At 47.1% G+C, this 26569-nt stretch overlaps 1 protein-coding gene and 1 long non-coding RNA gene across 2 annotated transcripts; one reads left to right on the top strand and one right to left on the bottom strand.

Moving 5' to 3' along the window:
- Window positions 1–11729: 11729 nt before the first annotated feature.
- LOC111841489 (ATP-binding cassette sub-family G member 1-like) lies at window positions 11730–25318 on the bottom strand. The gene is made up of 15 exons (XM_072701396.1): window positions 25034–25318; window positions 23864–24086; window positions 19385–19502; window positions 18456–18588; window positions 18267–18317; window positions 18041–18186; window positions 16007–16130; window positions 15810–15924; window positions 15571–15719; window positions 15120–15221; window positions 14742–14910; window positions 14558–14658; window positions 14287–14449; window positions 13904–14018; window positions 11730–13740 (listed from the first exon to the last, which is right to left on the bottom strand). Exons 1-15 carry the CDS (start codon window positions 25094–25096, stop codon window positions 13512–13514), a joined length of 2001 nt encoding a protein of 666 aa, XP_072557497.1. The 5' UTR covers window positions 25097–25318; the 3' UTR covers window positions 11730–13511.
- LOC111841491 (uncharacterized) lies at window positions 15603–17643 on the top strand. The gene is made up of 3 exons (XR_002837692.2): window positions 15603–15721; window positions 15822–15974; window positions 16082–17643. It is a non-coding gene; the product is annotated as an uncharacterized lncRNA (long non-coding RNA).
- Window positions 25319–26569: the final 1251 nt, after the last annotated feature.

The following is a 26569-nucleotide window of genomic DNA, read 5'->3' as shown; positions in this document are numbered from 1 at the left end:
TGCAGACGTCTCCAGCTTTTCATACCACTCCGTCAATCTTGTAGGGACTCCGGTTTCCGAAATGCTCCTCTCAGGCGTCCTCACCAGTCCTGGAGCAGCTTGAAGACACATAGAGCCTCTCTTGTCTCTGAGCTGAGTCCAAAAATGGAGGACGGGGAGGGGCTCCAGCAGAATCCAGAGCCTTCACAGGGATTTGATCGCTGAAGTGATTATCTCGCGACGGGGCTCACATGGGACTTCAGCGGCAGAATGTGCCGGATCCTCAGACTGATAATGGGCTTTAATTACATTTTTATTGGATGGACTAATATATATAAGCATACTATAGCTAGCACATTTTGATAAGTGTAGAAATCTGAAAAGCAGCGTGAAAGACTGAACCCAACCATGAAATCGACACTATTCCAAAAAAAGCATCAAAAATACTCTGCCAGAAAGGTGTCTCATTAATATATTGCTGTGTGGAAAAAAAAAGTTGCAGTAATTTGGCCATCAAACGCATGCGGAGGATTACAGCAGCTCTGAAACAGCCGTGCAACTTTCAGCGGAAAAAACGTCATGAATTTAACTAATGTGAACGTCATCTTGACTTGTTCAGAGACCACAGACATAAGGGGAACCAATGTAGCCACCTGCTGATGCTTGACTCAAGCGGGAAAGATAAGCTGTTTCCACTAACTCCCTCTGTTTGATAACCCGATCTCCTAACCCAGCTTACGGAGGCCCATTAGGAAAAACAACCCCCCCCCCCAAAGCCCCCTGCCACTCTTGAGAGTGTCAGCTGAATGGCCCTCCGCAGTGTTTAAAACAAAGTGTTTTTCACCTCATCTCAGTGCCTCCACCAAGGAAGAATGCAAATATCATAAAACAGCTTGACAGCAGACAACAACTATAACGTTCCACCATTACAGTGGCCTCCCACGATCATTACAGATGTAGATGCTTTCAGCTTAATGGTCCTAAGTCTTGCAAAGCTCTCTCTTCCTTATGGAAGTCATGATCTGTATTGTTTGGGCTTTGAGTGTGATAGTGAAGATGATGATGATGAGAAAGCACACAACGCTGCAGTAACACTCACCCTGGATTCAGTCCGCTACAAGCCCACAAGCTTAGGCAGGCAATGTGAGCAGAATTCGAGACCATGGTCCCAGCCCTAGCAAACTGCACCTCTGAACACAAAATTCCTGATTTCATTTCCTGGCAAATTCCATGGTCTTGCACCTGAAAATTACACCCACTGTTAGCGGCATCGGAAGCCCGGTACGGAAATCTAAATTTGATCTGGAGAGAGGGAGCGGTCCATTATGGCAGATGGAAATTGAATAAGGCTCTAGCTTTCAGATGCTGAGTGGATCTGAGAGGCAGGGACAGCCCTTAATGCAGTGCTCTGTACCCACAGGGAGCCGAACCGACTCCCACGGTCAGACAGGAATCTACAGCGGCCGCGCCGGTGATTATGGTGACGGCCCAGACCCAAGGCGGCTGCACATCTGTGATGGTAACAGTCCTTGCCAGTCTGACACCATTATGTCGAATCTCTTGCATTACATAAGATTCTCCTTACCTGTGCTAATTAGCTTCTCCTCACCTGGTCCTGCTTTTACCTATAAGGAACGTCAGCAGGTGATTATCTGTTTTCCCCTCAGTGCTGGAGAGGGAGGAAGAGAAAGTTCCTGTGGAGTCCTCCTGACCCAGGAACTGTGACAGCGAAAGTTATAGATTGGGGCGATCCATTCGGTTGGCAGACGATCCGTTTATATCAGGCATGAGTTTACATCAAGCGGAAGTTTACATTAGCCTGTGTATGTCAAGCTTGAGTTTACGTCAAGCTGTTTACGACAAGCTCAATTTTACGTAAAAATATTTACAAATTTAAGTTAATGTCAAGCTACCTACATCAAGCTCGAATTCATCCCTCTTACAGCCAGCTTGCATGTGGAAATATACTTCATGAAATAGAACTTATTTTACCCTCATGCAGATTTACCCAGGTGACCTAGCAACAAAACACGATGCATGGATTGTGGAGAAGATGGCTGGTGCAATAAGACCAGGTGGGACTTGCCAAGCGCTCCATGTGCTCTAGGAACATCTACAACGGTCTGATTAAAGGTTAAAACAAAGATGACTTCAAAAATAAATTAACTGGCAGCCATCATAAATCCATTGTTACAGTTCCATTCCTCAAAAGAGAATCTGTTTATCAGTTCATAGTTGAAAAATGTAATGACAGTATCCAGCAAATAAAACCAACAATTGATAGCATCCGCTTCCCCTTTACTTACAGATGTGAACGTTCTCATGGTGCAGATTCATGCCCCATTGGATGCCTCTTTTGAGTAATAGTCTGTAACCTTTAAGCCTGACATTAACCTTGCTGGCTGCTTACGGTCGTATTCCTCTCCCCAGGTGAGTAATTTCAGGAATCGTGTTTGTTAGAAGTGTGACACCATATGCCTGTCTCTGTGAATCCTGTGCAAAGGGGTTAAGCTATTTGTGCGTTTCTGTAAATATCACCGTCTATTTTCTTTTTATCCAAAGGAGACCTGAAGCATCAGCTACTGGGTAGTGGTATTTAAACCCATGACATGCTGGTCACACAGCACCTCCTGTAAACCCCCACTAGTTTTTACAGAACATTACTTCAGTGAGGTTGCAAGCATACAGAGCACACACACAGAAAGGTCTTTTTAAAGACCTTAACAGGCCGAGATCCCCTGGTTTCATGTGCGATGTTCTCATTTGGCTGTCTGTTTGGTCAACCTCAAACTGCGTTACTCCAGCTCGAAAAACAGCGGTCCTGCAGCAGCACCAGTCATTTTACTCGGAGCAAACTTTGATCAGTAAACAAGTTACACCTATAAAAAGGAGCAATCTCGTGAGGGACCACTGCAGGAATTCTGACGGGGAGACTCAGCTGGATGAAAATAAACCCACGTCTGCTGGGCGTTCATGGAGTTTCGCTGCAGCTTTGCTTTCCAGTATCTCAGGACACCTTGAAATAAGATTTGCCATAAGATGAATAGATCCTGAACAGATCTTAGTCCAAATCACTTATTCTTCGTGTTACTCACTGACTGTATATCCAAATCTATTTCTTATACCGTTTATGGCAGCAAAAGTAATTTTAGGAGAAATAATTTAGGCCATAAATATACTTCAGTGAGCTTAAAGCTTAATATCCAGGGTTTCTCAGCTTTAAATGTTTGACCATTTAAGATGCAGGACTGAGACACTGTCCTGCTCCATCTAACCAGCAGAATAAAGAAATGAGCAGAACCCCAAAGATGAATTCGGACCCCCCATGAACTGATAGCGGGATCCCCAGACCCCGTTTCCATCACGATCGACGGATCAGTGACAGAAGGCTTCACGTCACAATCGGCTTGTCACTTATTTCCTTTCCCACTCGCCACTCAAGCCTTTCAGTCTTCCCTGTCCGCAAAGTGACGAAAGCTTGGGAATCTGTGCGAAGAAAAAGACAAATAACTAAGCACTTGCAGAGGCTGTATTCAGTGGTGTAGGATTTAGCCCCCAGTAGCACTTGGGGTCAGAGTACACCACAAGTGACATTTAAGTAGGTGAAGGATGCCCTGGAGACGGTTATGAAAGCGTCTCCCAGACAGGGAGGGAAAATGACTGCCATTCTTTGCCAAGCTAAGCTACCCCAAACTACACAAGCCCCAAGCTACTCTACGCTACCCCAAACTACACTACCCCCAAGCTACTCTACCCTACCCCAAACTACACTACCCCCAAGCTACTCTACCCTACCCCAAACTACACTACCCCCAAGCTACTCTACCCTACCCCAAACTACACTACCCCCAAGCTACTCGACCCCAAACTACACTACCCCCAAACTACTCTACCCCCAAGCTACTCTACGCTACCCCAAACTACTCTACCCCCAAGCTACTCTACGCTAAGCCAAACTACTCTACCCCCAAACTAATCTACGCTAAGCCAAACTACTCTACCCCCAAGCTACTCTACGCTAAGCCAAACTACTCTACCCCCAAACTAATCTACGCTACCCTCAAGCTATGGCACCCCAAGCTATACTAACCTATGGACATGGCCTGCAGGTGTCTGAGCATGTACACACTCGCACTCATACACATTTCTTTATTTCCCTGGAGGGGCTCCCTTCTGTAAATGCATGCTGAGTTAATTAAAGAGCACAAGGGGGGGTGTCATTCGGTGCTAATTACCGGCCAGGGACACAGAGAGGTGACAGCGCAGTGCCCCATGTGACCCACCAAACATACTTAAGGGGCTCATGGGACAAGCCAGCGTCTCAGGGTGACTTTAACTCAACCCCTGAACATGACATCATCCAGGACCCCCCCCTGCTGATCGTCACACATGCTTTTCGGCGGCTTCCTAGGGCCGAAAGCTGGCTCCGGAGCTCATTTCACCAGCTGTCCCGCTGAACACATCCGTTTGCCCCAGCATGGAGAATCACACACTGCCTTTTAAAAGGCCAGATTGGTCACAAACGGAGGGGGGTGGGGGGGGTGGCCACAGACAGACAGGCGGTGCCAAGTTAGCAGTTACTCAACATTTAAAAGACATGAAGATCAAAGTGCAGGAACCCATTACAACGGATCACACAGCAGAACCCGTCTGTACAGTCAGAGTCCTGAACTGAACCATTTGTCAGCCTGCGGTGGTCATTACATAACACATAAATAGTGTTACATAAATAGCATTAATAATTCATAGCAGTTTTACATCCTAATAAATCCTCATTCTTCCTGCCTTTCAGTAACGCTGACAGAACTCTGGACGGGGCTGTAAATATACACGCAAGGATAATGGTGCTAACAGACATGAAACAAAGCCGCGATGTCTGGCTGCCCTCTCTCCCGGGGGCCTTCGTCAGCTTCTCCTTTCCTCACTGCCTTGCTCCCCAGGGCGGCTTGGCGGTCCTAGGGAGATCCAGGGCTCCACCCTGGCTTACAAGAGCCTCTGGAGACCCCTAGTGGACCACAGCGGCACGGAAGATCCCAGGATGTCTTCGGCCAGGGTGTCAGGCTGCGGAAGCCCCACACCCATGAAATCGTCACCAGTGAAGACACGAAGCTTGGCCGTTCATCATTTCTCATTCTAACCTGAGGCTTTTGCCCCTATGCTGCACAGCCCAGCGCCTTCAGCCCAATCAGGAGTCAAGGGGCGAGATGTCGATGATGAACTTAAGAGGGACAGCAGCCTAACAGTCGGCTGTTGGACCGTGACTCGGCATGACTGCTCTCTGCAGAGGCTGATGAGGTCATTCTCGCCGACGTGAGCGGGGCATAGAATTACATTCCAGTCCTCAGGACGCAGGATGTTATACAGGAGAGGGCCGAGCGAGGAACGCGGTCTGCGGCTACGGCCTGTTCAATCACATATCGTTCTGAAAGAACAGGCTAATCCAGCACAGACCCCTGTGATGTGTCCCTGTGAGCCCACTCACCTGCTGGGTGGGGGAAGAGGGGGTGTGTGGCTAAGGGGACGCAGCAAGAAGGTGATTTTCCATTCAGCCACTTTCAGTGTGGACTGGAGCATAAGCATTATATTTGACACCGCTTGTGGGTCTTTGCTGCCGTTTACAGTCAGCCTGGGTGCTGCTGCCCGCAACGGGGAGTCTTGATTGGTGGTTTCCCACATGGCTGTGGCAGGACTGACTGAAGACGCATAAGCTGTCTGAGCTTCAGAAACACAGCAGACGACAGGATCCCCCGTCTTGAGTCTTGATCCCTCATTTAACGATCCTTTTTTTTTTTTTTCCTGAAACGCGGGAGGCCGTCTGAACTGTTGGGTGATACATCGGTGTGAACAAAAAGCCCACAGGCATAAGAGTACAGCAAAACCCCCCCCCCCTGGGGGATGTCAATCAAAACCATATGAGAAAGAACCGATTTCACACTTTAGGAAACTGCAAAACCTGAAAAGAAAAAACACGCACTGAACAGAGAGGGTTCTACCCCCAAAGGGAAAACAAAATGCAAAAATAAATAACTGAATAATTGGACTGGAATATGAAAAAATCCACCTGCATGGCAGAGCACATCAAAAGAAGCGCGGTGGCTATCTGAGTGCGCAGACTACCTCGAGCATAAAAATACCACCCAGCAGCCTCATCTACCACAGTGACACAGTATCTGTACCTGTGCGCCGATCACAAAGGTGCAGCTGTTCCGGCAGGGGAAGTTAGCAGCGGGTGCCGGGTTTGGATTGGATTTCTATCCTGAAGGTGGCAGGTTTTAATCACAGGAGGGTTCTGCACCCTTGAGGGAGTAATGTACCCTGTAATCCTGATGAAACAGATCACTTGTATAAATGGACAAAGACGCCCAACTGCATAACTCACATATAAGGTTTGACCATCTGGCTGCCATAATTGATGCATACAGAACACTTTAGCAGACTGTCTCTGGCATTTATACATATGTACTTTTATTATCTATCATTTATTTTTATCCTACAACCACCCCCCCCCCACCAATTAATTTATCTTTACTCTCTTTTTTTCATATTAAACTGTGGACGTGACAAATATGAATCTTGAAATCTGGAGGCATCGATCACCTTGGCAAACTGAGGTTACATGGGCGCCGTTTAATCATCCAAGGACCAGGAACCCGGTATTCTCTGCAGGCGCGGCCGGTTTGTAAAAGCTGCCAGTTACAGGGCTAAAAATGTGAGGCGTGTGAAGTTTAAGAACCTGCATGACTCCTGTCAAACCAACTCCTGCCTTAAGCAACAAAATAGCAGATAATTATATTCGGAGGGACAGAGCTGCAGTTTCACAGGTCAGCTAGACACTTGGGGATTTTAATAGCAAGGATTCCTGCTAAGCACCCCGGCTCATGGATACAAACTGGAGCCCCAAGGAATAACTATGCATTATGGGTAAAATGCTCAGCCCATTATTGCCTGGATTCTCCTTGGGGGGGAAGCCTCCAGGGAGGGGCACTTGCGGGATCTGGAACAAACCGTCAACCACCCCTTCCCGTCCACCTCCACTGTGAACAGCATAGATTTGCAAAGGACACCCCCGTCCCCCAGAAACACAGCCACAGCAGGCAGATTATGCTGGGGCACCAGAGCACTCAGTCGTGGGATTGGAGGTTTTGGCCGAGCGAGGGTCCTATAATTGAAATAGTGTTCGCTGCTGCACTGTCGAGTGGGCGGCCGGGCGTGCGGGGGGGGCGACTGGGAGTCCTGTCAGGGCACCAAGGCTTTTAGCACTCTGGGAGCGAGGCAGGAGCCGGACCAGAGAAATGAGAATTTAACGAGGGTGTCTCTGCGGCGTCCGGTGACTGACGCCGAGCCCCAGCGTCGTCCCGGATGGAGGCACTGGGGAAATAAGCTGGAACTTGAAGCCAGGCCAGTTAAACCGCAGAGCCGGCCGATGTCGACCCGCCTTTAACCCACAGGTTAGGGAAGATACGCATGGCGGCGCTCACACTCAGAACCGGAACCAGGAATCCCAGGTCCGTACAGGGCTCAGAGCGGACTCCATCCGCTGTCTGACAAGAGGTTTCATTACTGTTCAGGGAAATGGTGAATCAGTGTCCCCTTTGACCAGCCACCTGCAACAATGTACATTCCGGAAACCCACCATAAAGGCGACAGAGACCTACAGCCAGCACGCATCTAAAAATACGGCAGATTCTGTCACAGGAACCCACGTCAGTGGGGGGGGGGGGGGCGGCCTCCTGACCACGCACCCTGTGGTTGATTATCTCCCAGGGCCGCCCCCCCGCCCATTGTTCTCCTCGGAATGGAAAGGGCCCGGCTGCACCCTGCCGAACACCAGCACTTCCTGAGAATTTAACACCCACCAGAAAGACCTAGAAAACACAATTACTTCCAGATAATTTCAGGTGAAGCCATCAGCCTCAACGGAAGGATGTGGGCGGGGTCATACGTCAACAAGCGATTTAGTTGCGCCCTGCTTTTCCTGCTTTCTCATGCTTGATGGTGTGAAGGAATGGTTCCCCGATCATTTGCGCATCACTGATCTCCACACATCCCGATCCCGCAGGGGTCGGGACGGCTTAAGCCACTGGGGGACTCTCCCACGTCACAAATCCCCGCGGCCATCAGCATTTGGCTTGGAGACAAGTCAATCCTGGCTGCCATGCTCTCTGAACCCATGCCCTGCTGGAGGAGCCAACGCCTGGCAGAGTCAGTGGACCCCCCCCCCCCCAACTCTCTGTCCATCCCACAAGAGCGGCAACTACAGGGCAGAAGGTGACATTTTCCAGAACTCTCCATCCCATAATGGCGACCCAGTGCCTGAGCTGGCACAGGTGGGACCCAGGGGGTTGCCAAGGCCCCATACCCTTCAACAGGGAGCCAGGAACCCTGCAGAATCACATGCACGCCCTTCAAAGGTTACATCACACCCCCCCGTAAAACCAACCCAGATCCAGGTGACCGAGTGATGCAGAAGGCTGAGGCATTAATGCATCCGGGAAGCCAAGCTTGAGGTGGGTCTCTGCTTGCACACGCGCTTCACGATGGGAACGAGACACTTCGAAGGCATCCAGTAAGTAAAAACCAATTCCAGTAGTTAGGACAATGCATATCTACAGAACCATCTGTTGGGAGAAAAAAAAAGACCTGTCAGCTTGATACAAATCAGCCACTTATCCACCATGCGTGTGGAGCATGACGGATAGGATAATTATTCAGGATTATGGCATTTAAGGACATGTGGAGAACACATTCAGCATGCTGGATGATATGGAGGATGTCAGGGACAGTACTTTAAATATTATGTAGGCCAATTTATTGTACATTTCAGAAGTTCAGATGTTCACTGAAGTACAATTTATAAGATCCTCAGTCCATTTGCTCAGGTTGCTCTGATTATAAAGGAGAGAAAAAAATCCCTGAACAACGTTGCCCTCTAGTGGATCAGTGAGATATACACAGTGCGCGATGCTGCCCCAGCTTTCTGTCACAAGTGTTCAACCCTCCAGGGGAGAAGTTTGGGCGGGAAGAGGGAAGGTAGCTCAATCTACCACCATGTTTTCAATCATTAGTGCTAAAGACTTTTACTAACAAGGGTACACACAGCTCTTGCGAGAGCCCAAAGCATTTAATACATTAAAAGTAAAAATAATCCAAGTTTTCCCCTGGAGACCCCGTCATTGGCTCATACACACAGACATACAGTGAAGCCTGTGACAGGAGAGGGCTGAGATGATGAGGTTTTAGAGGAGTTTTAGAAGAACAGAAAAAAAAAAATCCCTTTCATACAAAATGAACAAAAGGAAAACAACCTGAAATATGGGAGAGATTCTTTGTTGGCTAAAAGGCCGTTTCTTCTTCTTCAGTGATGGATCATAGGAATCTAACGATTACTAAACAGCAAGGGGGTGGAGGGGCTCTCTCCTTCAATGTAAATATCACAATCCTCCTTTTAATGGTCTAACGTACACGCGGTTGGTGTTCACTCCACCAACAGGAACAGCTACAAACCTTTCAGGACGCTCTCTCTGCATGTAATAATATGTAATCGCCATCGTGTATATTAGGGTGACCAGATAATCCATGTCAGGGAGGACACTTTGAGCTACTTCGGGTTTTACAAACTACTTCCAAATTAAAAGGCTCCTGTGCTCGGCTAAAGAGTTCAGCTCTTCTTGTGCTTTGACTGGTTTGTTTCCTTGACTGAAAGACTCATCCAGCTGTTTTACATTAGCATTAGTGACACATGCATGCTTATAGGAGACTGACCAATCAACACACAGCAAGAACTCGGTGCTCAAGTGAAATCCAAGTCCGTTTAATTGAAATGGTAATTTACAATTCCTGTCCTAGCTCAGAGTGTCCTCCCTGACATGGATTATCTGGTCACCCTAGTGTATATATAACTAATACATGTTTTAAACACATATGCCATATTTTGCAAAAAGAAAATAATAATATATTCAATAACCAACAGCTGCGCCGTAATAAGAAACGTTTGGCTGGTGGGGTTTTAATAAATTTAATATCCCGATAGCAGGACAATGGATTTCGAAACTCAAACACTGTCTGGCGCATGTCAAATACCAGCGGTGGAAATGGATATTGAACTGGGAATAGAAAGTAATATCAAGCAGAAGGAGCACGGCGTGGCCTCACCTGGCAGAAGGAGCACGATCAATTAGGAGGGAATTGTGGGTGAGCGATGATCCAGTTACCCCACATGCACCCATCAGCAAGGTGCGTCAGTCATACATGTACCTGTATGGTTCAGTATCTGCTCCATTCCATAAAGAGTTCGAGTTCAGCGATGGACGCGTGCAAAGCGGTAAGAAAAAGTTTATCTAGAAATGGACGTAAAAAAACTTTACATAATCTTCCTGAGATAAAAAGGCTTCACAATCTCCACTAACACGGTCAAGCAAACTTGTTTCGCGCCCCACACATACACGGGTCATTACAAAACTATTAACACAGGAGTCCTTATGCTAACAGAAATTGAATGCATAATAAATGGCATATGAAATATGTCCATGAGGATCACAACTGGCCTTATTGTAGAAGGTTCAATGCCCACACCCAGGGCTCCTGAAAGCTGACAGTGGGAGACTAACGTAAAACTCCGCGAAACGTCAGTCTTGTCTGCTACACGCGGCTGTCTAACCGCAATGTTTCTGCGGCCTCTCGCCCCCCAGGAGTCACTTAACAAAAACCAAGCTGGCAACAGGACGTCAAAGAACAGCTCAGCCTATTGTTTTTATGGCTGGTGAAACTTACCGAAGCGAGTGTGTGGTAAAATACCCGCTTCATTACCAGCGGCCATTATCGTCAAATGGTGCACATTTACTGCCTTGAAACATCCTCGGAGGGGAATTATCTAAATTAAACCATTGTGAGACATTTAGATCTGTTAAGCACGGGGCTGTGATTCAAACAAATCTTACACTGAGCTTTTAAATAATCTCTTTTCAGTGATGTATATTTTTAGGACTTTAGTTAAAAACATAGTTTACATCCGGCCAGTTATTTTCCATCCATTGTCACACAACGGTAAGCAAAGATGGGGGCACGGCGCTGCGTGACACGGAAGCAGGTACTGTAATCTTAATAAGGCGCTGCATACGATGTCTGTAATAAGGGCAGCGCTTCTCACTGTTCTGTTGAAAAATACTACCTATCGAGACGTGCTATCGAGCCTTTCTGCGCATGTGCAGTTCCACCGTTTTGGGATTAGGGTTAGGTTTTAGGGGTTAGGGTTAAGGTAAGGGTTTTAGGGGTTTAGAGTTAGGGTTAGGGCTATCTATTAGCACTACGGTAGCATTTTTCGACAGAACACTCACAAACACCAGGAGTGGAAGACTGAAGGCCACGGGAAGCCAAACGTGACCCTGTCACTGGAGGGGAGAAATGATCCCCGAAATGGGACAAGGAGCATCTCCGCCACGGCCGGACAGGTAACCGGAGGAGTGTGTTCAGGATATGCATCTCCAGACCGGTGTTCTGTCGATATATGCTGCCTTGTCGAAAAATGCTACTGTAGTGCTAATCGATAGCCCTAACCCTAACTCTTACCCTAACCCCCCCAAACCCCTGAAACCCTTACCTTAACCGTAACCCTAACCCCTAAAACCTAACCCCAATCTCAAGACGGTTGAACTGCACGTGCGCAGAAAGGCTCGATAGCACGTCTCGATAGGTAGTATTTTATGACAGAACACTGACGAGGAGCGGAGAAAACAAACATTCTTTGTTAAGCATTATCTAACAAAGCATAGAAACTTTATTTATGTTTCTACAGAATGATTTCATTACAACACAGTTCTCTTACAGGAACTTTTAAAACAAAAATTAGAATTTAACCAGGGAAGAAAAAAACAAATACTGTACACAATAAATAAATGAACGAACTAATGCATTTTCTTACAAACTGAATGAAAAGCATGTAAAATCTATCAATCGATACAGGAAAAAAACGGTCAACATAAACATTGTTTCCTCATTTTCAAAACAGTGAGTAGACCTCTGTCGCCAGCAGAGGGCGCTGCTGCAAACTTGTCAAGTAGAAGTACGCAATCTTAAATATGCAAGGTGCAATACACACTGAAAATCATTCACTGAGCTGAAACCTTAAATGCACACAATCGTAAAGCAGTGTTAACGCTTGTGTCAAAGACAAGCCTGACCTTCCAAATCTTGGTCATATTTTCCAGCTTTTTGGAAAAGGAGCACAAAATACACAGCTAGTTGGCAGTTTGGAGATTGCATTTATTTTTGCCTTGACTGTAAAAGCTATATTCAGTACTGCGGCCATAAGACATTGCGTATGGGATAGTGTCACTCTGCAGTACGTGCACTGTTAGGGAGACTGCGGGAGAAGAACAACTGGCATGGATTTCTTTCTCTAGTTACCGCAGACTAAGGTCTTTCTTCTTAACAGGTATTACATTCATAATGTGCTGTGTAATGAAAATAGCAACAATTAGTGCCAAGCTCTGATCAGTGATTTCTCATCGCTGTATGCACAGGAGTCCTGTACATGTAAACAGCTACCAACCACACTTCAGAAAGCGGTGCCTAAGAATTGGAACAGAGGAGTCAGAATCCCGAGCTTGTTTTTCAGACGTCATATCCTAAGACTGGTCATGCCTCTGTCCTTAAGCGCGCACTGGGTTCTCGGTATAAAGGAGACGACGGCTGCTCAATTTTCCACCCGAAAGATGTGCATTAAAAAACTACATTTACTTTTGCAAGTAAAATATTTCACTAGAAAAATATTAACTGGCCTACTTCTTTAGTCAGAAAATAATGGATCGCCAAAGGCAGAAAAATGAATGCAGTGTGGAATGGACATATTTAAAATGGCCGGTAGTTGAATTCTAAAAACTTCTGTTTTCATGACCAGAATGAAGTAGCTATTAAAAGTCGTATGCTTTGCCTCTCAGACTGGCACACAGTGATCTGCGGCCTGGGTTGGGGTAGCCCTCATCTGTGCAAGACTCGCTAACTGGGAGCACAGCCCCTCTTTCTCTGACCTGCAGGAAGGCATAAGTGTGCAGAAAGTAAGACTGATATACAGGTGTGCTCTCCCTGGGAGAGGACCTCTACAGGCTCCCTTTCGGGTGACCAGAAGACAAAAATATATCTTGCTATTTCTAGGATCATGTGATGCTGGTGTGGGAAAGTCCCACTTAGTGGAAAGCTTTCCTATTTCCTTGTCTCCTAAATTCAAACAAAAGTTACTATCACATCCTGATTTTCAAAACCTAACATTTTACAAACAAAGGTTTGGTTCATTTTAAAACCGAAATACGTTACACCTTAAAGGGTCTTAAAGGTACGGTGTCCCCACCATTTGATGAGACTCCTCTGTCCGTTGATGGTCTTACCATTTAGGAGAACAAGACAACAACTCCCAGAATGCACCCACAAAAGAGTTGGTCTTTGGGTGGACTGTCTGCAGGAGGGGTCTTGGATGTCCTGTAGCTAAGAGTTTCACCAACTTTCCCATGAGCCCCTGTGTCCCCTTTCACTGCCTTGGTCTACCTCTCAGATCTGATCTTGTAGCGCAGGACAAAGTAGGCAAGGAGACGGAGCAGGACAAAGAAGATGCCCAGCACGATGAAGTCCAGGTACAGCTTGGCATTCTCTACATCAAGTTCCTTTAGGATGGCTGCTGACTTTTGAAAGTGACATGTGTCCTCGTCATCGCAATGGAGGTCTTCACGGTTCAGCCCATAGATGGACAGGATCACTCCTTCAAAACCATACCTGCAGATTATGATCGGAATCTCAGGGATACTTACAGAAACACTGCAAGACAATTTCATCAGTGACACAACTGGTAAAGAACAGCACAAAAAAGGAGCCTTTCTCGGGTCATAGATGGCATCCTCGTACTTCACCCCTCGCCATGTGAGAGTCGTTCACTTGCCTGACATAGGAAACGTAGGAAATCCACTGCAAGTACTTTGGTATGGTGTCAAAGCTGACAAAGAACCCAGAGAACAGCAGCACAGGGATGGCAGTCACTGGACCAACAAACGTAGCTACCTGAAAGGCAAAGGAGAGATGATTACAGAAGCAGATGCATCATGGCCGTACTAGACTGTCTCAGAGGGTGCAGCACTGAGTCAGAGAAACTAAGGCCAACACAGATATCTGAATGATTTCAATCAAGTACTCAACCAAGCAAAAGTCATAGACAACTACATAAATATTTGTAAACTTTTGCTTAATTGGTTGTCTTTTGTACTATTTTTGAAGTCAGGTTCCAGAAACGCTTTGGCTGGTTTTGGCTACAGACGGAGTATGGACTTGCCTGCAGGGAGGTAGAGGCTGCCCCTATTAGCAGCCCCAGAGACTGGGCCACCAGTGACGTCATGGTCCCCAGGGACAGGAAGAGTATGAAGCGGAGGGCGTCGCAGGGCTGTGATGTCATCCAGTAGACGATGGTGCAGTAGGCCACTGGGAACACCACCTGTGTAGCAGGACAATGCAATGACGTGCCCAGTAAATAACAGGCAGTCTGCATTTCATGAAGTCCAAATGTGATGCCTGAACCACCAGAGTGCCAAACCCGTGTTACCTGGAAGGGAACATCAGCCATGGTCTTGGCAAGATAGTAGGCCTTCAGGCTGTACCAGTAGTTCAGGTGCTCCCTTAGAAAAACCCCCATCTCGAGAGGAACTGAAGGTCAGGAGAGAGGACCACATTTCAGCACGATTCACCTCTCTGGAGGTTCAGGTCTCCAGATCTGTTACTAAACTCACATGTCAACACAGTGGGCATGAGCGCAGCGAACATGAGGAACAGCATGGAGAAGAAGAGGAAGCCGGAGTTGCTGAGAACTCTCTTGGCCTCATTGCCGATACCCAGGTAGAGAAGCCCGATCAGGATGCCGATTCCGATGTGAGAGGTGATCTGCAGGTGAGTCAGTACCTGGTTGACAAACAACAACATTAACTGAGCCTGCGCTTACAACTGCATACAAACACACATTTCAGGAAAACCGTTTTATTGCTGTTTGGCCGTAATGAGGATTTCAATAAACTGATGAGTTACGAAAAGTGGGTATGGAAAATAATTTTGCAGTGCTGTCTGTCCAGCTTTTGGAGTTGCTGTCTGTCCACTGAGGGGGGCTTTCTTACCGAATCTCTCATGATACTGAGAAATGTCCTCTTGAAAAGGATAGAGAACTGAGTCATGCAGCTGGCCGAGAAGCTGTGGCATCCCTCCGTGGAGGAAGAATCCTGCGGCATCAGGGTGTCAGAAGACCCATCAGCCAGCTTCTTCAAACATTTAGTGATAAAATCTACAGACATACGTGACTCACATGACCCTGCAGGCGGGCCCTGAATAAAGTTTCAATTTTGAATGCCATGTGCATTCTGGGAATTATATTGCCAGAGTGGTCAACCCTTACAGTATGTGGTGCAACATAAAATCCAGGTCATGTGGGCAACGGCAACATTCATGCAAACATGAAACCATATACAATAAAACATTATACAATACAATACAGGGTACTATACACAACAGTATATAACAGACCAAGGTGCAATAACCAATATTTAACCAATTATGTGTATGAATGTTTACCTCATCCATGGGTTTCTGCCACAGGTCGGGCTTGATGAGGTTGTCGTCCTGCTTCTCTATCCTGTAGTTCCTTTCACTCATCCGGTCCTGCACGGCCTTCACCAGTCTGGCCGTCTGATCCCCATATTCCACTGAGGCCACCTCCATCACTGTAAGTCAGCCAAAGCCCCTTACTAACACAGATGTACAGCTGATGCCCTGCTGATAAACCGTGCCTTCACATATGAAAACCATCTTACCAAAATCTGCAGGGTTATGATACGTAGGACAGTTGAGTCCCAGCTCCCTTAGGTATGGAACAAGGCTGGACACCTTTCCCTGATAGATGCACTGGCCTTGGCTCAGGACGTAGAGCTATGAACAGCCATGGATAAGCCGCAATTAGGCAATGTCCATCACAACCGGTAAGTCCAGGACAGCATGTCACCACGTTTACCTTGTCAAAGAGCTCAAAGAGCTTGGCACTGGGCTGGTGGATGGTACAGATGATTGTTCTCCCACCCTGGGACAGAGCCTTCAAGAGCGAGATCACTTGGAAGCAGGAGGAGCTGTCCAGGCCACTGCAGGGGACCACAACAAGGGAAAGTCTTCATCAAGGGTTCATACTCCCGACGGTGTTTCTGACCGGGACTCGTACTCCCGACCGCGTTTCTGACCGGGACTCGTACTCCCGACCCCGTTTCTGACCGGGACTCGTACTCCCGACCCCGTTTCTGACCGGGACTCGTACTCCGGACCCCGTTTTTGACCGGGACTCGTACTCCCGACCGCGTTTCTGACCGGGACTCGTACTCCCGACCGTGTTTCTGACCGGGGCTCAGACTCCCGCCCGTGTTTCTGACCGGGGCTCAGACTACGGACCGCGTTTCTGACCGGGGCTCGTACTCCCGACCCCGTTTCTGACCGGGACTCGTACTCCGGACACCGTTTCTGACCGGGACTCGTACTCCCGACCGCGTTTCTGACCGGGACTCGTACTCCCGACCGTGTTTCTGACCGGGGCTCAGACTCCCGCCCGTGTTTCTGACCGGGGCTCAGACTACAGACCGCGTTTCTGACCGGGGCTCGTACTCCCGACCCCGTTTCTGACCGGGGCTCGTACTACCGACCGCGCTTCTGACCGGGGCTCGTACTACCGACCGCGCTTCTGACCGGGACTCGTACTCCCGACCGCGTTTCTGACCGGGGCTCGTACTCCCGACCCCGTTTCTGACCGGGGCTCGTACTCCCGACCCCGTTTCTGACCGGGGCTCGTACTACCGACCGCGTTTCTGACCGGGGCTCGTACTACCGACCGCGTTTCTGACCGGGGCTCGTACTACCGACCGCGTTTCTGACCGGGGCTCGTACTACCGACCGCGTTTCTGACCGGGGCTCGTACTACCGACCGCGTTTCTGACCGGGGCTCGTACTACCGACCGCGTTTCTGACCGGGGCTCGTACTACCGACCGCGTTTCTGACCGGGGCTCGTACTCCCGACCGCGTTTCTGACCGGGGCTCAGACTCCCGACCGTGTTTATCTTCATCAGCCAATGCCCTGCTGAAGCTTGTCTCAAACACTGCTTTGCCTTCAGGTTGGCCAGCTTCCCTGTCTGCAAACCAATCATGCAGTGTACTTGTTGACCCAAGGAATTACTTCATATTATAATCTTATGATAACTCAGAGGATGCCCTGAAGCACAGACTGAGCTGTTAAAGCTTGTTTCCTGCCAGGGTGAGATTAGACCTCTCATTACAGGTGGGAAATGAGGCTACAGAACAAAGAACTAGAAATACAACATTAAAACATGAATACAAAGGAATACAGAGGAGGAGGGAGGTACTGTTCAAAATTCCTGGAAGATTTAACTCTAGTTAAAGAGAAAGAACTGGAGATAAGAAAACACTATCGTTTCAAACGAGTACTAAACAATACTCACTAGCACTTTACTTGAGGCGGCACAAATAATGTAGTCGTACACTCTTAATATATTAATTAACTAGAAACTGTTAGTTACGTACTGATCCAATGTTTGTTCATCATTAATCTGCCCAAATGGTTCGTTTCATACAGTAAATATATTTGTTCATGATTTGTACTTGAGTAGTAACTGAGTTACTAAGCTACTTGTGCCCTGTCAAGTAAAGTGTTACCCAATACATTTAATTACCAATGAAAAACTACACTTTTGAAATACAAGGATTTTTAGTTACAGGATCCTATTCTTCATAATAATCACACATTTTAATCCTTATATAATTAGTAGACAGTGGTCACCAGTCCAAATGAGTTCACAATTGGAATATCCTGCTTTAGGGTAACAATGTTAACCACAGGGCCTAATGATGCTGCACCAGGTCATCCTGATTAATTAGTCTATAGCTGCTCGTACTGAGAATGGGGCCTTTAAACTCGCTCAGTTCAGACTCTCTCTGATGCCCAAAGTCGAAGGCTGTGCCACCTCCCACCATGCACCCGTGCTTGCTGACCTGGTGGGCTCGTCGAAGAACATGACGGGTGGGTTGTTGACCAGCTCCAGCGCGATGGCGAGCCGCTTCCTCTGCCCCCCTGACAGGTTTGCTGTGCGCGTCTTGGCGCACTGCAGCAAGCCGAGAGCAGTCAGGATCTCTTTGACCTGGAGAGCACTGACATCTCAGAGCGCCGCCTGCCGAAGCTAACACCACGCTAACGCTAAACCTGGTCTGTTCCTCTTACCATTTCCCGTCTCCCTTCATCCTTCCTCTGAAGTTTGAGATTCGCAGACACCTAGAAACGTTACAGGAAAGTGGGTGAATTTTCACACGTTGAATGTTTATTCAATGAACACTAGGCAGGCAAAAGAGCATGATGAGTGAGACTGTCACATGGCTCACTCAGCATCATGACCCTCCACCTAACCCTTACCATCATGGCCTCCTCAACTGTCAGATGTGGGAGGAGCATGTCATCCTGCATGATGTAACAGGACACCTTCCGGAAGGAGCGCAGGTCACGTGGCTGCCCATTGATCAAGATCTCCCCCTTCATCCCCGTCTCTCTGAATATGCAAAGAAACAGGCGTTAAACCGTTTTTCACATCACCAAGATTTAGTGGTGATATGTCTTTATCTGATAGCAGTGCCGGCCATACTTAATCATTTTAATTACAGACATTAGTGGAAATGTACTTCATATTACACCCTCTGGTGGCTGCATGGTGAAACTGCAGTTTGCAAACACCAGCTCTCCTTTGCACCGAGATTGACAAAGATACCTTCTGTCACACAGCGAATTGTCACTTGACGTTATTCCTAAGTGAAGGTCATTTTCTGGTTCCTGTCAGTCACGCCCCCCCCCTTCCCCCCGCCAAAGCAAAGTATAATAAAGGATGGATGTGGACTGAGGACAATAAATACCCAAACTAAGCATGATCAAACGGCTGCAGGATTGTTCTGTGACTGTTCTCTGGTTTCTAATCTGTCTGTGTTGACTCTGTATGCCCTGGGGGGAGGGGAAGGGGGAAGCATGTCAGCTTGAGGGACATGCCTGGGTCCCCCATTTCATAATGAACCAGGCTGCAGAGTAGCCAGGAAGTGACAAGGAACTGGGATGGTGCCAAGGGGGTCACAGAGCAGAATTTGGACATTTCCAGAGCAGTCCAAAGAACAGCCTGCTTAAAAAAAGCCTTTCGTGTGGAAAAGGAGTGTGATGCAGTGTAAGTGGATGTAAGGCGGCTTCCCTGCCCTGTTTTAGACTGCGAGGTCTCGAGGCTTTAGGGGCTCGACCAAGTTTTTACCGGCTCACTGGCTTTGCCCTGCAGCTGGGCTCACGACTGGCTGCTGATGGTGCCTCACCTGTAGCCGGCCAAGATGTTCATGAGCGTAGACTTCCCAGCCCCAGAGGGACCCATGATGGCCACCAGTCCACCACTGGTGAAATTCCCAGAGATGCCTTTCAGCAGGGTCTTGTAACCTGAAACGCAGGACAGATGCAGACTGAGCGTTGAGGCTCTCTGATGGGAAGGCAGGCCGGCATGCAGCTGTACCTGCCTGCCCCCGGTGCTCAGAAAGGAACAGGAGCGTGCGTTTGCTCAGGCAGTGGGTCTGACTGCGGATCTCTGTCCTGTGTGCTTATATATGCCGCGTAAGGCACAAAGGTGTATTAAGGTGTATAAAGATCAACAGCCGCATGGAAGTCACCACCGTCAAGTTCAGACTGATCAGATTTCCCCAGCATCTCCACCCTGACTTTTGAGCCTGCTTTTCGTAACTGTATGTTGCTCTGTATAAAAACCGGGAAAATACATTTAAAAATAAATATTTAAAATGTGTGTATTTTTTTTGACATTTGGTGTCCTTTTTTAGATCACGTGGAGGAACCAGACAGTACATCAGACGTGCCATTTAACATCAAAGAGCGTTTCGCTGTAAACCAGCCTATATGAAAGCTGAAAACTAAAACGCAAACAAATTACGGCTCAAAAGAGGAAATCAGTGGCTGAGAATGCCTCCTGGGGACCTCTTATTTACCTAATGGATGTGTTTCAACACTAATCCTGTTCATTCTAGTGGTTTCTGGACCAACTGGATTTTCCATTATAGTCTGTTATATTTACAGATTGGCCTTCGTCACCCCCCCCCACCCCCCCCTTCCCAGGAAGGACAATGAGCTGCTGAAGGCAGGCTTTCACAGAGGGGGGCACGTCTGCCATTGAGTGACTTTCCCTGAAGCATTCTGGGAAACGTGGGGAGACACTTCACTGTTTGCAGTGGGCCTGGAAAAGTCAAAGACAGCCTAAATAACCGAACAGCCAATTGAGACAGTTCTAGACCCCTTAAAAACCAAAATGGCCTGACCCAAATAAACAAAATGAAAGTTTAGAAGAGAAGATCAGATTTATCATTTGTTAAAGATAAGACTAATATTATTACAGAACTCCCTGTGACCCTAACCAGGATAAGTGATCAGAAGATGGATGCATGGATAGTTATTAACTGTAAATACTTATTACTAAGCGAGATGCTGCATAATGCACCATGTGACCATGTGACCATGCACTCTCTTCCACACTGATTGTTGATTTGCAGAGGCACCTTCATCTTCTCTTCAGTTAGATTCTGGGAAACTAACAATGAGTCAGTGTCTACATGGGGGCTCCGTCGTGCCAGCGTGAGCCAGTGATTCGTCAAAGCTCCAGCCATCCAGAAAAGTGCCAGAAGATGCCGTCCAATCACAATCTGTTGCCAGGTAACACCTGCCCTTAATCATTTGGGGTTCTCACTAAATGATGCAATTTTCCATTCTCCATCTGCCGTGCATGGATGTAATGTTTACTCCAGAAGGGAGAGGCAACGTCAATGCTGCCCATACTACCTAGATCATATACTATCAGACTTATTCGATCATTTCTTGTATTAGTCTTTAATGTTGCTGTTCTTAATTACTTCCCATTCCTTTAAGATATCTGAACACACTGTCACATTCCTATTAATATGACAGAGGGTTTCTGCCCCATGACCTCACACCCCGAACAGATGGCGAACGATGGCCGTGTAATGTGGCATCTCATATCTGTCGGACTGAGCTTCACAAACCTCGACCAGCAGCAGCACACTACTGCCGCGGCTCCCATCACTGACTCATTCCTTCCTACCAGCTCAGGGTCAGGGTATAACCCTATTACCAGGTAATCTCCTCGTCTCATCCCTCTCTCCACACAGCGGGAGACACAATGCCGTCGATGAATGGCAACTCAGGTAAGTGCTTTTACTGACTTTTGGGTCCAAGTGAGCTACCTTGTGTCATAAACTCCAGCAAATCCCATTTGATTAGACTCCCTTTAAAGCTTCTTGTGCATAACAGCGTCTTATGTAAGCCATGGTAGAAGAGCAGCGAAGCAGGCAGTGTCCTTTGTGTTACAATCCTCAGCTGAAGCAACTCCCACACATGGCCTCCCTGAATTCACCAGAAGGCTTCATGGCCAGTGCAAAGTATGATATTACAGACTGCGAGGTCACTATATAAAGGAATTTACTACCCCCAAAATACACAAGTCTATCTATCACCCTCCATGGCTGCGGTACCCTTGACAATGACAGTTGACCAAGATCCTGCCGCTGAAACGTCCCACATGTAAGCATGAGTTGCTGTGGCTGGTAAGTGTGGGATGATGAGATTATCCTGGCCAGCGATGCTGGAGGAACCCAAACACAGTCTGACGAGATGAGATGGGAGCGGCGCTCTGGTTATATGCTTCTGAAATCAGCATAAGCGCAGACAGTTTTACATTGTGATTCATCTAAATATGGGACTTTAGAACTGATTGTTCCACATGAACTGCAGGAAGTAAAACACAAGAGCTTGTTCCAAAGACCTCTGAGAAGCATGCCAGGTAGAGAGAGAACTTGACCTAGATCACCTCAGAAGAGACTCTATTCAGGTATATAACAGGGGACAAAAGAGCCCGCAAACAAACGCAGGAGTATAAATGAGGTAACTGTACTTAAACGGGTACGTCACGCTAGCTGGCTGGATGGCCTCCATTCGGGTCAAGGTGGCCCGCTGACCCTTCAGTTTACTGTATCCAGCTGGGTGCGCAAACACATCTCATGGCTGTGAGCCACAGTGACACACTGCCATTCTGGCAGCTGCTGGCCCTATAAGCAATGGCAAACCCCCCCCCCCCCCCCCCCGCCCCGTGCGTTTGCACCTCGAGTGCTTAAGTTATCCTTTCCATCCCACCATTTCGATACCAAGAACTGTGCCTCATGAGCAAGGCCTACCTCATCCACCCGCCCCTGTGCCCGTTTTCATATGATTTATCCAACTGAGAATCAGGATGGCAACAATACAGTAAAAACCAAGGACGAATGTTCCTGTTGCCAGAAATGGTGTATTTTTAAACAGCTGTATACTGCTATATTGATTTTTTTTTTTTAAATACGCTGTGTTAACATATTTAACTTTTGTTTGCTTTGACAAAAAAAATTAACTTAAATCAACAATTAAGGACTCTGTGTAGGCTGATGTAATGGTCCATCACCGTAGCAACAGCACAGCCAATCACATCATGCAGCTCAGAAAGATCCTCTCCACATCCGGCCTGATGGGGTTACTGTAGTTTACTGACCGAGAGTACCCGGCCGGGACCAGATAGTGTGTGGCTTTTCTGTTACAGGGAGGAACTTTCAATTTTTTTTTCTCTCCTAATTAACCACTAACAAAACCTGTATTTCTATAGCGTCAGAGACGAAGGTGGATGATAAAATAAAGTACACAAAGTCCCTTTGGCGTACCCGGCCTGTGATTATACCTACAAATAGCAGCAACAACAGAACTCTAAACGAGGGGAAAGCAATATGCCAAATACAGAGAACTACACTGTGCTGTTATTTGGGGATTCGTTAAGATTCCTGTTCCTGTTCCTGTTCCTGTCCAGGTTCAGACCTTGGTTTCCTATAACTGTACCAGAGAAAGGAAAACGTCTCCTGTCTCCATTATTTAGCATCCACACCTGCATCACTGCTCTTCAATCTTTAATGGAGATGGAGTCCGACAATCATTAACTGCAAACTGGCCACACATCCTGTGCATGTGCCTTTGTGTAGGTGTGTGTCAGGAAAGAGCACAGTTAAATCACATCACGTGACACAGTGATGGGCTCTTCTGCAATAGCCAGCACTGACCCGCTAATCCACTCTTTCCCAACCTGGTCCTTGGGGACCAAGAGTCGGTCCATGTTTTTGCTACCTTCCAGCTCCCTGCCAGACAGTCAACATTTCTGCTCCCTCCAAGCTCGTAGGGAGCAAAAACATGGACTGTCTGTGGGTCCCGAAGAAGGCCCACACTGGCGGACATTAGAGCCGGCCCAATTTTCCCCCCATCTTGTGTTAGGACCCCATATGCCACTGGTGCTGGATGCCTTGGGCAGAAGAAATGCTGGGACCAGTCAAATCCCTGAAACCAGGAATGCTGTCTTTCCATGTGAGAATAATCACCTCTTTTGTGTCCCCTCAATGGACCCCACTGAACAAAATGAACACCTGTTATGTCAAAAGAATGAATGATTAAATAACCTACTAAAGTTATTTAAGGTCACTTCCGTGCCTTAAGCTTGTTTCTGAGTGATTTCTGCTGTTTGAAAATATGCAAGACAGTAGAACTTCCATCCATCCATCTTCTCTACGGTTTGCAATCAGCATAAAAACCAAATCACAGCATATGCATGCTTTACATCCATCGATATAAATACTTTAAAAATACATTATGTAAATTCCATTAACCCTCTGATTGCATGCATGTGTAAATAATGCCAGAGCGGAAAATACGGGTACCTTTCCTCCTCCACCACGGTCCTTCGGGGACTGAGTACGACACATCTTTGAATTCGATATTGACTGCCGGACGTCGCGGCAGGTAAGAAAAGCGCTGGGATTCAGCCAGGCCATTTTCATGCATCAGCGGGGTCTTCTGAGCGCCCCCATTCGACACAACCTCGTCAATGGACACACACACATTCCTGGGCTCCACCATCAGATCTGGCGGCCCATTTGCATTCTAAGGAAAAAAATAAAACACAAGAAAAAACGCATTTGATGACTGAGTGTCCTACGCCTATACGTGTCCTATAGCTCGGAGATAATTGGTAAAATTTACCAAACTGAATGTGCACTGAAAACTTACTCGGATTAACCGGTACTCTCATTTCACATGTATATAAAAACAATTAACTGTTCAGTTTTGTATTTCTGGTGCAGCATGCTCAGGGGGACCCGCAGGTACACGGGGGTTACTATCGGTCAAAACTGTTGTTCAGCGCGGTTACTTTATTTTAACTTGATATTATCATATTATTACAGCGCAAGAGTTAACTACAAAAAGAAACACTTTTGAAAAAAAAATGACTGCGGCTTGCGAGTGGAAAGGAAAACAGAACTCACCATCTCACCTGCGCACTTTTCGCTTACACCTTATACTATTCGTATTTAATACATAACAGTAAGTTTAATGATACTCTACGGATCAAGAATGGCTGTCGCATATAGCTTCACAACTAATTAAAAGCGACCTAGAGATCTTATTTCCAGCTGGCGTCACGGTACCTGTGCACTATTATAAATAGATCAGAAAACTATTCTTTTGTCATCCCGGCAGTTGTAAAAGCACTAGGACTTGTATCAAACTAATATAAATAATTAAAAACAAAAACAGAATAAAAGGCATATGTGCTTAAGAGGGAAAAGGTTACTGCAGTTCATCCCTTCCGAGTCCGATAACCGATACAGGTGGCGGTTATTTAAAGCCTACTGCAGACTCAGCGGAGTATTCAGCTCGAACCTGTTTCAATAAATCTATTAGGAATAAATGCACGTAAGCATGAGATGTACTTTAAGAAGGCGGACCGCACCATGCATTTCATTTAGCAGCGCGTTTTCCACTTAGGACAGGCTGGCAATGCGTAAATTAAACTGTACAATAAAGAGAAAAATCACATCCACACTTACCATAATTATTGAATTTGTGACCAATGTGTTGTTCACAGAAAACGCAGCCATTAGACAAGCCATTCCTCAGTACCTGTCCTAGCTGAGTAATCCGGCGGTTTACGATCGGAACAGTCCTCCAGGGACTGGTTTTGTGTGCGCTCCCCACTCAGGCTCCAGAATCTGCTGTAGCCGCTATGAAATCATTGTGTTTTTGTTTACAGGCCGACCGGCTGCTCTAGGTGCGTTCAGCGTGACGTCGCCACTCCGCCGCCGCCGCCGCCGCCCCCTGCACTGGCGCCCGGGGACTTCATAGCTGCGCACCTACCTGCGAGCACACCCGCGGCACCGCCCATGGAATAATTATTTCCATTCACATTTTGAAAAATGTCCGAAAAAACTGGATAGGAGTTTTTGTGAAATACACAATGTGTTTTGATGCCTGAATAGATAATGAGCCGTAATAAACTCACCGTTTTAATGCCAGGTGTAATTTATGTTAAAGTATCTAAAGGGGCGTTACTATCACTAATCCAGTTCTGTACCTCATTCTGCATCCAGCTACCTGGATTCAGGGAAAACTCCTTGAGAAATATTTGTAACACGCATCTCAAGCATGATATTTTTGGTTTGTGTTATCATTTTTCATGAGAATACCTGAGTGGTGAAAAACTCAAAATGTATGTCCATGCATCCATGACCCACAATTAATCACATCCACTTGGGACATTTAGATTGTTCAGCAGGATGAGACCCCCCCCCCACACACACACACACAAGCTGGCTCAAAGAGCTTACAAGTACAACATGTGTGCAAAGTCCATGGAGTAGGACAGAATCAGATGCAAATCACATCCTTCAAAGGAGCTGTGTTGAATGTGCATGTGTGGAGGGGGGGGTCCTAGGCTGACATGGATAGGGGGCTCCCTAAAAGGTGGCCATTTGAGAGCGGGGGGCCAGGGGTAGAATTTACCAATCAGGGTTGGAGTGGGAGTGCTGCTGGTAAGATTTGCAGAATGGGGAGAGGGAGGTATCATGCCTGTGGATCGATGGACCAGATTTTAGTAGTTTAACCGTCCCCTTTTGCTGTGACCCTAGGCTATAGTGTAGGATAGCCTATGCCTTATTCTGACACTGAGGCTCTTTCCACGTGTTTACAATATGTCTACCATTTTAGCAGGACAGTATCTAAGACACTGGAGGTTTAATGTTAGTCTTGTATCTTTGCGCCATTTTCTTCTTCTTTAAGGCTACTTTGGCCGGTTTGCTTGGCATGGATTTGGTACCAGTAGACTCCAGTACAGATGCTCCTCTACTTACGAACTTTCAACTTACGAACTTTCAGACATATGAAAGAGGAAGACTGTAAATCCAAATTATGTTAATTGCTCCCGTTTCCTGTCCACAACATCAATTTTCTTTTCTGCGCGCCAATTCCGCCTAGTATGACTTCTGGCTGCTACTCCCGCCACACAGCAGCGTAGCGTGCGTACTCCCAGCATCCTACTTCTTTGTACTTGCGTATACCCTTAAAATGATATTGAATAATGACTTACA

The sequence above is a fragment of the Paramormyrops kingsleyae genome, chromosome 17 (assembly GCF_048594095.1).
Source record: "Paramormyrops kingsleyae isolate MSU_618 chromosome 17, PKINGS_0.4, whole genome shotgun sequence".
Classification (NCBI taxonomy): Eukaryota; Metazoa; Chordata; class Actinopteri; order Osteoglossiformes; family Mormyridae; genus Paramormyrops; species Paramormyrops kingsleyae.
The sequence above is the reverse complement of the archived record's forward strand: the minus strand, read 5'-3'. Positions and strand labels throughout refer to the sequence as shown.